This window comes from Trichomycterus rosablanca, chromosome 7 (genome assembly GCF_030014385.1).
Source record: "Trichomycterus rosablanca isolate fTriRos1 chromosome 7, fTriRos1.hap1, whole genome shotgun sequence".
NCBI classification, from domain to species: domain Eukaryota; kingdom Metazoa; phylum Chordata; class Actinopteri; order Siluriformes; family Trichomycteridae; genus Trichomycterus; species Trichomycterus rosablanca.
Genome location: NC_085994.1, coordinates 6,682,888 through 6,697,441, shown reverse-complemented (window position 1 = coordinate 6,697,441; position 14,554 = coordinate 6,682,888). Strand labels below are relative to the sequence as shown.

General features: G+C 39.0%; 1 protein-coding gene across 1 annotated transcript in view; it reads right to left on the bottom strand.

Moving 5' to 3' along the window:
• Nucleotides 1-538: 538 nt before the first annotated feature.
• sema6a (sema domain, transmembrane domain (TM), and cytoplasmic domain, (semaphorin) 6A) overlaps nt 539-14,554 on the bottom strand; it is a 137,035-nt gene continuing 123,019 nt past the window's right edge. The window contains exon 19 of the mRNA XM_062998315.1: nt 539-2,854. Coding sequence (XP_062854385.1) covers nt 1,785-2,854 — 1,070 coding nt within the window. The 3' untranslated portion in view covers nt 539-1,784. The remainder of the gene's footprint in view (nt 2,855-14,554) is intronic.

The window sequence follows — 14,554 nt, the reverse complement described above, 5'->3', positions numbered from 1 at the left end:
TAATACTGTGATGTTGTAGGAAATAAGCAACAAGCTCATGTTTAGGTGTCCACATACTTTTGGCTATATAGTGTAGTTTAGGAGCTTGGTGTGATACTAGGGAGACATTACATGATAGATACATAACAGCTGATTTTTTCATATATAGCCAGCTAACAAGTAGCTATGTAATTGTGTTGTACCAGCCAGGACTATACAGGAGGCCTTCTCAACATAGCTAGTCGAGTAAACAATGAAACAGAAGTGAAAACATTATCAGCACTTGATTAAACAAACAAACAGAAAAACACTGCTAGCACAAAAATGGGCTGTTTTCAAGCGTTTCATTGGCACAATCAGAAATCAGTCACAAAGTGTTGTGTGGTTAAAGCCCTCCAATCTCCAGGAAATCTCCAACGTGACCAGAATGAACAACAAGAATACCTACATTCTTTAATTGCTTTTTTTTTTTTTTTTTTTTTACCAAACAAGAAAAATACATTTTCATAAGAACTACTAGGTTAACAGTTAACAGCTAACAAACTCTTCACTACTCAGGGGTGTAAGGCACAAATTTACACATGGATGAAACAGGACGAAACGAAACAAAACAAAAAACAGCCTATCAAACATTAAATTTAATAACAGGGTCTGTGTGAAGGTGAAACTAAAAAATTATAAGTTTTGATACCTGCCAAAACCATAAGAAGCATTTCCTACATGCTAGCCGACCGCCAGCATCTAGTCTTTCATCTTACTGTGTTTTAAGTGCAGATTATCTGGGGCTTTATTTATTTTTTTGTTCTTTCTCGGCTCAGTCTTTGCACGTCCATGCAAAATGTAAACCAAAATGGCACTCAGTGAAGCTATGGCCATTAGACTAAAGGTTTCTGAGACAATCCACAGTGCTGAATGATGTCCATGAAGAGGTGATGGTGGATTTTAGTACTTCCATTTTTTTTCCTAGTTTTTTTCTGCCGGTCTTAATGCGTCGCTAGATCTGAGCTAAGTTCTTCCCGAGCTTGTCTGGCACAGTTTAATAAATAGAGCCTCGAAGCTGAGGCCGTAATTCCTTACTTACTCATCAACATCCAAAAAAAATTAGTCTTTTTTTTGTACTGGCTCCAGTTAAATGACTTTAAATAATTTCACATAAGGAATTAAAAATGAAAAAAAAAAAAAGATCTTGTCTTCCAGCCGAAAAAGAGTCAGTCTTTCTTTAAAAGCACTTTATTAAAAAATAAATACCAACAGCTATTAGTAAGAAGAGTCACAGGTTATTCAGTCACTGGTTACAGTAGATTTTTCAGACCTGGCTAAAGGCAGAACTCGATTGCTGTGTCCAGTAGCTGCAACACTGACAGAGGCAATTTATCTCTTTAACTTCACAGTTTTTCATTGTGCACCAGTTGTTTCAGTCTGAACTTGCTGTCGTCCAAGCATTTTTTTTCTTACCGCGGCCTATCCCAGTATCAGAACTATACAATTACGTTCCACTCCTTGATCTGTGATGTGCTTTTGGCAGGCTTTTAAGAAAACAACCATCGGTTGCAACGTGGTCATGTCCTCAGCCTGACATACTGTCATCACTGACAAAAAACACAGAGCAACACGAGGCTCACAGAAAAATGATACTTCTAAGTCCTTCTCTTTTCCGTCCTCATCTTTCGGCGTGTCAGGACCAACAGTTTAACACGGACATATATCTGAAAAACGTTGTTTTGTTTTCTTGAAAAAAACAGAAAGCATTTTCTGTACACAGCTGTACAAAACAGACGTGATGTTCCCAGTGCGGCTGGTACGGATTATGTGCCTGAGTCACTGCACTTGACTTTCCCGGAGAGGGCGAGCTGTGAGGGTTTAGGTGGGACGTCGGGTCTGAGGTACCTGGAGTTGCAGCGGGGCAGCGAGCCATACGAGCTCATGCTGGAGTGGCGAGAGAGGCCGGGCGGAGATGAGACATGCATTGAGTCGAGCCTCTGGGGAGCTGGTGGGGGCGTCTCAGCGCGGCTGAAGCTTCGCTTTCTTGAAAGGTGGGATGAGTTGGATGAGTTGGTGTTGTGTTGCTTCTTTAAGCCCATCGGGTATCCACGGCAATAAACATCCAGCCTCTTTCCCATCTGTGGAACAGCTGGTGGGACAACAGCTAGCGACGCCTCCCTCTGGGGCACACGGGGCGGCATCACATCTCCATCTCCCATGCCAGGGTGGCATGGACTCTTTATGGTTTTGTACTCCAATGTGGCAGCTTGGTCATCGGGCAAGTCTACGCGATGTGGCTGCTCCACATATTCATGCTGATGTTGGTATACTACCTGCTGGTGTTGATGCTGTTGTAAAGGCAGCACCACTACGCTCGGAATGTGGCCTGGAGATGCCCTCAATGGAAGGTCGGTGCCAATCAGAACAGTGGGTGATCCCATGGAGACCAGCTCTTTGGCACAAGCGTTGATCAGGTTCTGGTTTCTTTCCCAGTCCCGGCTGGCACGACTAGGCTTGCGGCGCAGCTGCATGGGCGTTGATTCAGGTGTGGGCAACGCAACAAGATCCATGTGCTGCTGCTGCTCGGCCTTAATGAGCGTCTTGCCGTTGTGCATGAGTGGAGTGAGGATCGCTTCAGGCCGGCCATCCTTGGCTTGTGTCTCAAACAGGCCTGTCAGCTTGGTGACGCTGTTCATGGACCCACGTCTTGAGTTCACTGCATCCTTGGCTTTTTTCCTTGGCTCGAGGTGCCGTTGACGGTGGTCACACACACAGTAAACCACAATTCCAGAGAAGACGGCACCTGTGATGAAGGCCAGGACCACGGCCACAGCCAGCAGTGTAATGGGCACCATCTGATCACGGCCTTTCTGGAAGCTCTCGCGAATCACACCTGTGAAGGAGAGTTCACAATTGTTCATTCACCTGCACATTGGAAACTGGGAGATAAATATTAGCACTAAGTAAGGTTCATCTAAGAAGATTTATTGTTTTATGTGAAGTCATACACAGTTTTATGTATATTTCAGATATGTCCTACAGAATCACACTATATATGAAAGACGGTCCAGTTACAATAAAAACAACTGTCAGTACATTTTAAGCTAAAGCTAACAGTTTTGAAACAAATCGTTTTAGCGTGTTTCTTAAAAGTTCTCTTTGTAGTCAAGCCCAAATACGTTGGGCATTTAAACACAATTAAAGTCAAGCAACATTCCTCTTAGCACTGAATTTTGAATATCCATTTCATCTTGTATTCTGTTTACAGAGCCTTAGCTGCCACAATCACCTGTAAACCTATTTTTTGTCAGCTTCCAGAATAAGATAAACTTTTCAGACCAAGTATTACTGACCCCACCTTTAACTGTGTTCATTGCAAGTTAGAATGACTTGCAACAACATACTATAACCAGCAGGCTCTCAATATTCTTAAAGGCAATGTCACATCACTTCACCTGCATTTTCAACCTAAACAAAATAACAGTGAGTCCCTACTACTGTTACTGAACTACTGTTCTTGTGCTGCTTTAAGAATAATGCATAGTACATAAAACTAAAATTAGAACATTCATGTGTTCTTACATAAGGGATTATAACAAACAGGCCAAAAATGCAGCCACACAAAGTAAAAAGTTTAGTGTTTGGATAAGTATTAAATTGTCATAAATAGTGTATAATAATAATTATAATAATAATAATCTTTATTTATATAGCACCATTCATATTGCAGCAGTTCAAATTGCTTCACAGGACAGAAAACAGCACAGATACAATAATTTAAATAAAAGAACAAAAAAGAAACAATCAAATAAAAAGAAATCCTTGATTAAAATTAAATGAATGAATAAAAGAATACACTGTAAATCAGCAACTCCATAAAGCAAATGTCCATATTACACAGTAGATAAAAGCATTATTGCTCCTCATTGCTCCTTTTATTATCTTTATGTTTTAAAGTGTAATATAAACTGGATTGTCTTGCAGGAACAATATTCTGTACCAAGTGAGCATTCAACAGAATCCAATTATGACATTCAGTTATGTCTTCGGTTTAAAACATTAAAAGTAATATAATGCAACTACAATAAACTACAGAACAGAACAGAACGTAACAGAAATTACGTGCATAAATATATAATATATAGTTGACCATTTATAGCTTATGTCCGCAGCACACACTTTTAGTAATATAACAGATGTAATAATAGACTCATAAACATGTCTGTGTGTAAATATGTGAGCACCATTACAGATGTGTTTTGTATATGTGGGATTTTTCCCTTATTTGCATTGTCTGAATTTGGATATACCCAATTTTCCTGTGCACTCTGGCGATCCCTACCTCATGGATGACACTAACGCTGGTGAAGGAGACAATCTTACACCTTTACACCAGCAGTGGATTGTTAGACTTACAATTGACATTAATTTAAATTCAAGCAATTGAGGGCTAACAATGGCAAACTGGCTTGAACCAGCTACCACTGCCTATTTAAAATGATATAATATGATATATTATAAATACATATTTCCAAATTATTATAACAGTTTAATTTTACTTGTGTATTTTAAAATACATCTGATTGATAAATAAAGAAGTGAAATTTGGGATCACTCTTCAGTTATATTCATTTGTGTTCTGCAAAAAACTGAAATTTATTTTCAGCGTAAGATTAGACTAGGTAACAATATACATTTTTCATAATTCTTTTTAATCATCTTTTCCAAGGGTGTCACTAATTAAAATGTACACAGTTAAAGAAAAAAAAAGATTAGTTCTGCTTGTGCTTGAGCTTTAGATAAGTGCTACTATTATAATATTATACTACAAAACTAACAACCCAACAAACTCAAGAAATAAAAAACATTCATTAAAAAGATAGACAGTTCAAAGACAGAAAATTATATCAAGTATTGTAAGAATGTACAAAGAGTAATGTGAATTAAAAAGGGTTGTTTGTGGCTCTACTGTTAATAATTACAAAGTTTCAATAAAAGCTGTTAAATCTTTGCATTCTAAGAAATATGACTCCATTCTTCATAAAATCAGGGATAATAATAGATTAGATAGATAGATAGATAGATAGATAGATAGATAGATAGATAGATAGATAGATAGATAGATAGATAGATAGATAGATAGAAGACTAATGAAGACTAATAAGAACTGTATAAATCTTAGAGACAATACAAAAGAGATTCATCTGTTTTCTGTGGAGATTAAGGCAAATGATTTCCATCATCTACACACACACACACAAACACACACACACACACACACACACACACACACACACACACACACACACACACACACACACACACACACAGTAGAAGGTGAAATAAGTCACATCAGCACAGATCCTCATGAAAGCTACAGGGTCATGTTTAGACTCTACTTCCCCCTGCCCTCTATTAACACGTTTCTGACACTATATTCACTCACGACTGTCACTGCTACACTATTTAAATATCAGTCTCTGCTTTTTTAAAGACTGCTATGCAGTTTAAGATGTTATCTTCTGTAGAGTAGATGAATGCATGTCATGTTTTGTATGAAACCCTGGATGACAAAGTGACATGTTGGTACAGTACACATCTGCTTCTTTTCTGCTAATGGACAGATCTAAGAAGCTTTTCCATTTAACGTCTTTTTTTTGGTCAAAGTGATTTTGCTCTTTTCTATTTCAGTGTTTTAAAGGGTTTTTCATCCACAACTCCACACTTACACAACATCCACAACATCCTAGCTAGCTAATGTTTAGGCAAAGACTAACACGCACTATAAAGCTTTCATCATAACCTGTGATTTATGTAACAATGTAGAACAAATGCACTTAATGGAGTGTTTCCCAGCTATAAATTACAGATGTGGTGCTCAAAATGCTTTTAACTATTTATAAAAATCACAGCGAGCCTATGACTAATAAACCCCATTGGCTGGGGTTTTTGTGGCTTTTTGCATTTGCCATAGATTACCATCTTCTCCGTCTACATATTGCCACTGGTCATCGTTGTATGAAGTGCATTTTTGACATGCTACAGTGCCTTTGTCAATATGACCTAAACTACATTTTTAATATAAAATAACATACATTCTTTACTAAGGTAATATCTTCATGTGTGATATTAGAAACCTCAGAAAGCAGAGAATATCAGGCCAATTATGATTTATAGCTTTTTAGTCATTTAAAATCTGCAAACAGCTGTATCTACTGCATGTGGAATTGTGTTGTTGTGCTGAATGTTGTTTAACTGTAAGTTCTGGTCCATACTGTGCTAAAAATATGAGCTTGTAAAGGTCTCTTGCAGCCGAATTTGGATGAGCTCACTGCTGTTATTCCACACAGTATGCGGGCCATATGAAATTACTGGCACTAAACATTTACTCATTTGCTGTAACAGATAAGGCAGAATCAAAGAAGAACACAAACTAAGATTCTCTATTTGATTTAGCTAACTAAAGTTAGATACGTTGTAGCCTACCGTTTAAGGTACTGGACTAGTAAACAAAAGGTCACTGGTTCAAGCCCCACCACTGCCAGGTTGTCACTGTTGGGCTTTTGAGCAAGGCCCTTAACCCTCAATTGCTTAGAAAATATACTGTCACAGTACTGTAAATTGCTTTGGATAAAAGCGTCTGCTGTAATATAAATGTAATATAAATGTGATTCTGGTCCCATTTCTCTACATATCAATAGGCTACTGTTAGCACTACGTACTACAGCCGTGCTTTTGTTGCCTTTATTTACATCCATGCATTTTAACTTACATAACATTGGGTCTAAATCAATGTTATTATTTTTCCTTTGCTTTTAATTGGCTGGATAGTGTAGTAAATGTGGCTTAAAGTCAGGCCAAGACTAAACAGCTATTAAATGTTACTTCTATTCTCAATAACAAACTCTATTATGGTAGCAAATCCTTCACTTTATTCTACTTTATTTTATAATTAATATTGAAACTTTAATTTCACAACCTGTCACTTAGGAGTAAAATAAACTCATAACATGATGAAAAACAGTGCTTTAAATCAGATAAAATGAGTTAAATGAGTGCTTACTCTGCCTCCTTGATTGGAGTGCTGCTATGCCTAACTTAAGTGTACTGATTTTGTTCCTGATGCAGTGGGAGGGACTAAGCTGCTGTTTGATTGGCTGGTAAATGTCTATTCTGGTGGACAAGAGGTCTGGATTGGTGTTATTTGCAACAAAACTTTTAAAAAAGAGGAAAACATGTGATGTCCATTGCAATGGATGCAGGGTCTGAAAGGGTTAAATCAGTTCGGAATTTATTAAACTTTCATGTGAATAATATATTATTATAATAAAATATTAGATGCTAATTGATATGATTGATACAATGCAGCTTGACCTGTATTATTGCTGACTTCCCAGATAAATCACTACTAGTGCTTACCATCACAACTGTCATATGACTGGAAGGATAACATAATTTGTGGTACAATATGTAGGAACAGTCAGTAAAACTGAAAAAATAGAAAAATTTTACAAAAAAAACAAGGATTCTTTAACCTCAATGGGGATAAAACACATTTTCAGGCCTCTAACCATCATTTACTTGGACTGAACGCTGACTGAACTGTAAGTCACTCTGGAGTAAAAATGTCCACTAAATATATAAACTTGTTCTTTTTTCCCCATTATATAAGTGTGCAACAGTGCTGAAAGCGCCTAACAGGATTTACAGCTGTTCCTAAGACATTTATTTAGCTATAAAGATAACACAGAATGAAGGGAATAACTTGACTTTGGTCAGCTGCATGAAGAAGACTAAGTCTTCAATCTGAGTTGTCTAGCCTGTAAACCTTGTTTGAAGTGGAGAGGAAGAAAGCAGGCTCAGGGACAGAAGCTCAAAGCATTTCCCAGGGGAAAAGAGATGTTAAGTGCTATTCCCATGCCTCTGCGGGCCACTCGCTCTGACCTTGACACTGTGCTACCAGGATATAGAGGGGCCTGCCTAAACAGGGCCTGCGGGCTTCATCAGACCTTTGAAGATATCTAACTTTTATGGATGAAAGCCATTGTCAGCTTCAAAAGAGCTGCAGTCCTTAAAGATGACCTGGTCTTGGACAAATAGACTGCTATTAAATGATGGTGCATGACCAAAACTTTGAGCTGTTTAAATTAAAACCTCGGGGTTAAACCCAGCCTAATTAAACAGCCTAATCAAACATTCAAGCTCATGTACACCATTAAAATTATTGTGTATCCTGTCCTTCAAAGACAGTTGAGCTCACTGTATGAATTCTCTTATTTAAATTTCATGAGGATTCAATTCCAGACAAATTAGGCATGCTGGAAAATGCTTTTCTGCAGTTCACAGAAGCAAAACTAATTCCTGCCTGTCAACATGCTCCATCCTTTCACAATAGGTGATTTGCACATATTTACAGACAGCTAGGTGATTTACACTCTATAATACATTTGTTTTCTAATCTTGAACTGGAGATGAAGGCTATAATTAGAGTTTAGGAAATCTGATGAACACATCTTGATTTCAGAGCTGTAATTGGATTTTTAATTACATGTACACAACAAGGTTGTAATTTATATGACTGGAATAGAAACCACTGAGACTTGATCTTGGACTTGGTCTTGAAAACATTTTGTTTAGATGCTGTCTTTGTTTTATTCCTAAGTTCTTTTCTTTAAATGATAGTCTATACTTGATTTGTTAATCCTCAAACCTTTATGTAAGTAACAAAAGCACAAAGAAATGACAACATTTTGGCAGACTAGATTGTATTTTACCACACTCAAAACACATTGAAAGGAGGAAAAATATGGTGCCCAGGTGGCGCAGTGGGATATTCCGCCATCTAGCGGGCATAATTGGCAGTGTCTGCAGGGCGAGATGACCAGACTATGTTGGTGGGATCTTCAAACGCTGTGTAAGAACTCTGATTAGTAGATAGAGAGGCACCTGTGCAGAATGCATGGGTGAAAAAGGGTTCCACTAAGGGCTGCATGTGAGTCGGAGGAGGCGTGAGCAGCAATATACCCTCCTCGACTGCAATTGAGGATCCCCCAGCAGCGGCACAGTGGCTCGGTTTGGTAGCACTTTCGCCTCACAGCAAAAAAGGTCCTGGGTTCGATCCCCAGACGGGGTGGTCCGAGTCCTTTCTGTGCGGAGTTTGCATGTTCTCCCAGTGTCTGCGTGGATTTCCTCCAGGAGCTCCGGTTTCCTCCCACAGTCCAAAAACATGCAGTCAGGTTAATTGGAGACACTGAATTGCCCTATAGGTGAATGGGTGTGTCTGTGTGTATGTGTGTCTGCCCTGCGAAGGACTGGTCTAATTACTGTGTGCCTTGCGCCCATTAAAAAGCTGGGATAGGCTCCAGCAACCCCCCGCAACCCTAATTGGATAAGCGGTCAAGAAAGTGAGTGAGTGAGTGAGTAAATTGGGAGAAAATGCAACTGTAAGAAGAATTTGTAACATGTCATGATTGGAACCAAAAGCAGGATCCACCAGCCCAGTCTTTGCAAACAAGGAGGGAAGGGGTCAAGGCTCACCACTGTGTGCCAAACAGTCAAGCAGTTCAACATTTTTATCATTCCTTAAAGCACGACTGCAAATTATTTTGATCCTTTACCATCTATTGTCCATTTTTGAGTGTGTTGCAGGCAATCCATCCACATTACGCAATAAAAATAAGTGTCTTCAATCAACAGCAATTCAATAATGTCTAACTGCCTTTAATAAATCCTTCTCAGGCAAAGTTGGAACAGGAACAGCTTACTAATGGCTTATTAATTTACATGCCTTTCATATCTTATTCCATTTAGACTTTTAGATTCAGCTCATAAAACAGCATTTTAACCAATAAACCTTTAAACAATTCTGAACAAGTTTAATGGTGCATTTGTTGTCAGGATAATAAAAGGCTGATCATGTGCATCGTCTAAATCCCTTAATCTCTAATGCACTAGAAATAAAAAGCTTTGCCTTCTGAGGGTAGAATAAGTCTATCAAACGCACGATGATGAAACATTTAAGCCTGCCATATGTCAGAGAAAGAAATCGTCCATTTAAACCTGTCAGTGATGCACATGTCACTTTGATTTTGTTTACAAGCACAAAATCATCTCTCTGAAAATGTCAAGCTGACATTTTACCTGCATCCTAGCTACATGAAAACAGTTACAGATGATGCAGATCATAACAGGAAACTGTTCTTATTACTGTGTAAATAAGAAGGAAAACCTAGATAAAGAAGTTTGTGGACATTTAAGAATATAAAGTTTAAACCAGCTGTCAGTTTTTAAAGCGTGTTTACAACATAATAAATTGAATTGGGTCCGACAACAAATGCTGATACACCAATGGATCATTTTCAGCAGAGTCAGTGTTAGTGTGTGTTGTGCTGGTATGAGTGGATAAGACACAGCAGCGCTGATAGAGTTTTTAAACACCTCACTGTCACTGCTGGACTGAGAATAGTCCACCAACCAAAAACATCCAGCCAACAGTGCCCCGTGGGCAGCGTCCTGTGACCACTGATGAAGGTCGAGAAGATGACCAACTCAAACAGCAGCAATAGATGAGCGATCGTCTCTGACTTTACATCTACAAGGTGGACCAAATAAGTAGGTGTGTCTAATATAGTGGACAGGGAGTGGACACAGTATTTAAAAACTCCAGCAGCGCTGCTGTGTCTGATCCACTCACACCAGCACAACACACACTAACACACCACCACCATGTCAGTGTCACTGCAGTGCTGAGAATAATCCACCGCCTAAATAATACCTGCTCTGTGGTGGTCCTGTGGTGGTCCTGACCATTGAAGAACAGGGTGAAAGCAGGTTAAAAAAGTATGTAGAGAAACAGATAGACTACAGTCAGTAATTGTAGAAGTACAAAGTGCTTCTATATGGTAAGTGGAGCTGATAAAATGGACAGTGAGTGTAGGAACAAAGAGGTGGTTTTAATGTTATGGCTAATCGGTGTAAATCCATGTGTATTCTGTAGAAATGAATGTCCATCAATTTACAAAAAGCCAAATGGTTCACAAATGATGGAAACTCAGTTTTATTTTCTAAACTCCAACACCAAAACTTAATCCCAACTGTAAAGTCTGGTGCAGGAGGCATTATGGTTTTGGGCTGCTTTGCCTGACTCAGGGTCTAGACAGCTTCTGAGTAATTAAAAATAATTACAACAGAATTTGCCTGCACAGAGTTGAGGGATAATGAGGATTAGGGTGTGGCTCTCTGTACACAAAGGTGATCCACATATGAACTCGCCTTGTGCAGGTGAAAAGATGCAGTCGACTGCACACATGTCGGAGGGGGCGTGTGACAGTCTCGCTCTCCTCAATCAGCAGTGGGGATCAGCATCAGTAGAGAGGAAGCATAATGCAATCAGATAATTGGATACGACTCGATGGACTATATACAGATATGGTCACTTCTATCCTATACGGTCATTATGGTGTATTTGCTCTCAGCGTTTGGTGGAGAATGCTGTCACATCCTCACCTATAGCTAACTGCTTCTGCTTTCAAGGGTTGGCACAGATAGTTCTGGATTTGGAAGCATATTGTATTGTATTGTACTGTAGGGCACCGTGCAATGAAAAAGTAGCTAAGCAGAACTTTACCCTGAATAAATCTAGTTTTAAATTGTGCTCAAGGTAAAAGGAACTAATTTGAATGTCATTAAGACACAGACAGATGAAAAATACTACGACTCTATCCTCTACTTTAGCCTCATACTTCGCTATAACTGACAGTATGATGGAAGACCGGGTTGTAAAGAGTGTCAAAAATGTAATAAAAATTTTAAGCATTCCATAATGAACCCCACTTTACACCTAAAAGCTTTTTTTCCCCCTCACAGCTCAGGGAAAAACAATTAGCAGATGTACACGCTGGCAGGAATCCAATTTCTGGAGGGAAATCACGTTTTTATAAAAAAAAACAAAAAAACAGAGAACCTAGTGCAGGAGGTTGGTGCTCCTTATCTAGACATGTCATTAATAAGACTCAGTTATCAAGCATCAGCATTTTGGTTACAGCTCAGCCCCTCCTGCCCCTGATCATTAGGCTGAATTAGCATTGATGGTTACAATATATACCTGTCAATTAAACAACAATGATTACTCTACACAAAATGTAGGCCAACAGGACTCAAGAGATCCGGCTTTCTTTTAGGGTTTCTATATTGCCTTTGTAATTAACCTATAAATTACCGAACCTCACATCGACAGCCACAGGTTGGGTGGTGTGGACACAAGGAGGGGAAGAGAAACAAAAGCATAGGGAGGGGCGAACAGAAGCAATTCCCCTGACGAGCAAGAACAAGAGCTACAGCTCCATTTGGGAGGAAAAAAGGGATGCACTGTGCTGTAGATAGGGTTAGTAAAAGGGGGCTAGGTAAGGACAAGCTTTTTTCCATCCATAACTAAAACTATATTGTCTATAGCCTACAGAATAACAAATAATAATAATAATACAGAAAATGTTTTACATTTTTAATGTTCATATTGATAGAAAATGAGATCTCAATATCTCACGTAACCATGTTTGCTTTATTTATGAATAACCTCCTTGTTTCTACACTCACTGTCCATTTGATCAGTTCCACTTATCATATAGAAGCACTTTGTAGTTCTGCAATTACTGACTGTAGTCCATCTGTTTCTCTGCATGCTTTGCTAGCCTCCTTTCATGCTGTTCTACAATGGTCAGGACCCCCACAGGACCACCACAGAGCAGGTATTACTTGGGTGGTGGATCATTCTCAGCACTGCAGTGACACTGACATGGTGGTGGTGTGTTAGTGAGTGTTGTGCTGGTATGAGTGGATCAGACACAGCAGTGCTGATGGAGTTTTGAAACACCTCACTGTTACTGCTGGCTGAGAATAGTCCACCAACCAAAAATATCCAGCAAACACTGCCCTGCATCCTGTGTCCACTGATGAAGGTCTAGAAGATGACCAGCTCAAACAGCAGCAATAGATGAGCGATCGTCTCTGACTTTACATGTACAAGGTGAACCAACTATGTAGGAGTGTCTAATAGAGTGGACAGTGAGTGGTATTTAAAAACTCCAGCAGCGCTGCTGTGTCTGATCCACTCATACCAGCACAACATACACTAACACACCACCACCATGTCAGTGTCACTGTAGTGCTGAGAATGATCCACCACCTAAATAATACCTGCTCTGTGGTGGTCCTTTGGCCGTCCTGACCATTGAAGAACAGGGTGAAAGCAGGCTAAAAAAGTATGTAGAAAAACAGATGGACTACAGCCAGTAATTGTAGAACTACAAAGTGTTTCTATATGGTAAGTGGAGCTGATAAAATGGACAGTGAGTGTAGAAACAAGGAGGTGGTTTAAATGTTATGCCTGATCGGTGTACATTTATAATTATATATTTATTAAGACCTTATTTTGTGGGTCAGAAATGCTGACTTACTGTAAATGGAAAGGAGAAAAGCAGATTTACCTTAATTACTGCTGACTACTCCTATACATGGCTGCTATTAAAAAATGAAAGCAGCTCTACAGCAGGGCATGTTCTACCTTTATATGTTAAATATGTAGTAACAATCAGTGATATAAAGACATAGCAAAATACACCCTGCAGACCCCCTAGTTGTTGTCCATTTTTATCATTTATATCTAAGTGTGTACGATATATTTCTTATTGTCTATACTGTAGTTGGATTATAAATCCAGGGTGCACACAGGTAGCTACAGGTTGATTTTGGTGGACAAAGGAAGAGAAAGCACAGTGAGAACAGGGAGGGGCTGACAAAAACGATTCCCCCATCGAGGGAACGAAAACTACAGCTCCATTTGGGAAGAAAGAGGATGCGCTGTGTGCTAGATTAGGGTTAGTAAATGCTCGCTACATTAAGGTACAGCCTTGGAACGTTCCATCTGGAAAGATGAAAGGTCCTGTGGAAGGAAGACTACTCACAATGGCAGCAGATGGTGGGGGTGCAGATAGGGTGGGGATGAATGGTTGTGTATGTGAATTTGTAGTGTGGGGGAGAGCAGGAGCAGTGGGATCTAGCACATACACAGACAAGTAAATGAGACCAGACACACAGAGCTCAAATGTACTGTGAAAAAAAAAAGCCACCGGTCAGGGCGGTACGGTGGGACTGATAAATATTTTTGTTGAATAATCATTGAATTGAAATGCTGTCCGTTATCCTAATATGCCATGATGCAGTAATATTACGGGCATATGAAATGAAACTGGCTAAATTACCATGTTTTATACTGATATAACCATAATGAGTTATTTAAAGATATGGATATGGAGAGAAAGAAAAAAATAGAGGTCAATGTTGGTAAAGGATAAATTGTGGCCTGGTTCACACTGATGTGAGTTATTTTAAAAACACAGTTTTAAATTTTATGCCATTTTAAAGTGTTTCCCAAAAGTTTTGCATCCACAAACAAATGCAAAAACAAAAGGAAACCATACGATAAGAATGTACACTGGGTGTATGATTAATTATCCCTATGTCTTTTCCACCTATTGCATTTGTTTCTATGTTGCATCTGTATGGAATGGGTTTAATCCCAATTGTTTCCTATTCTATA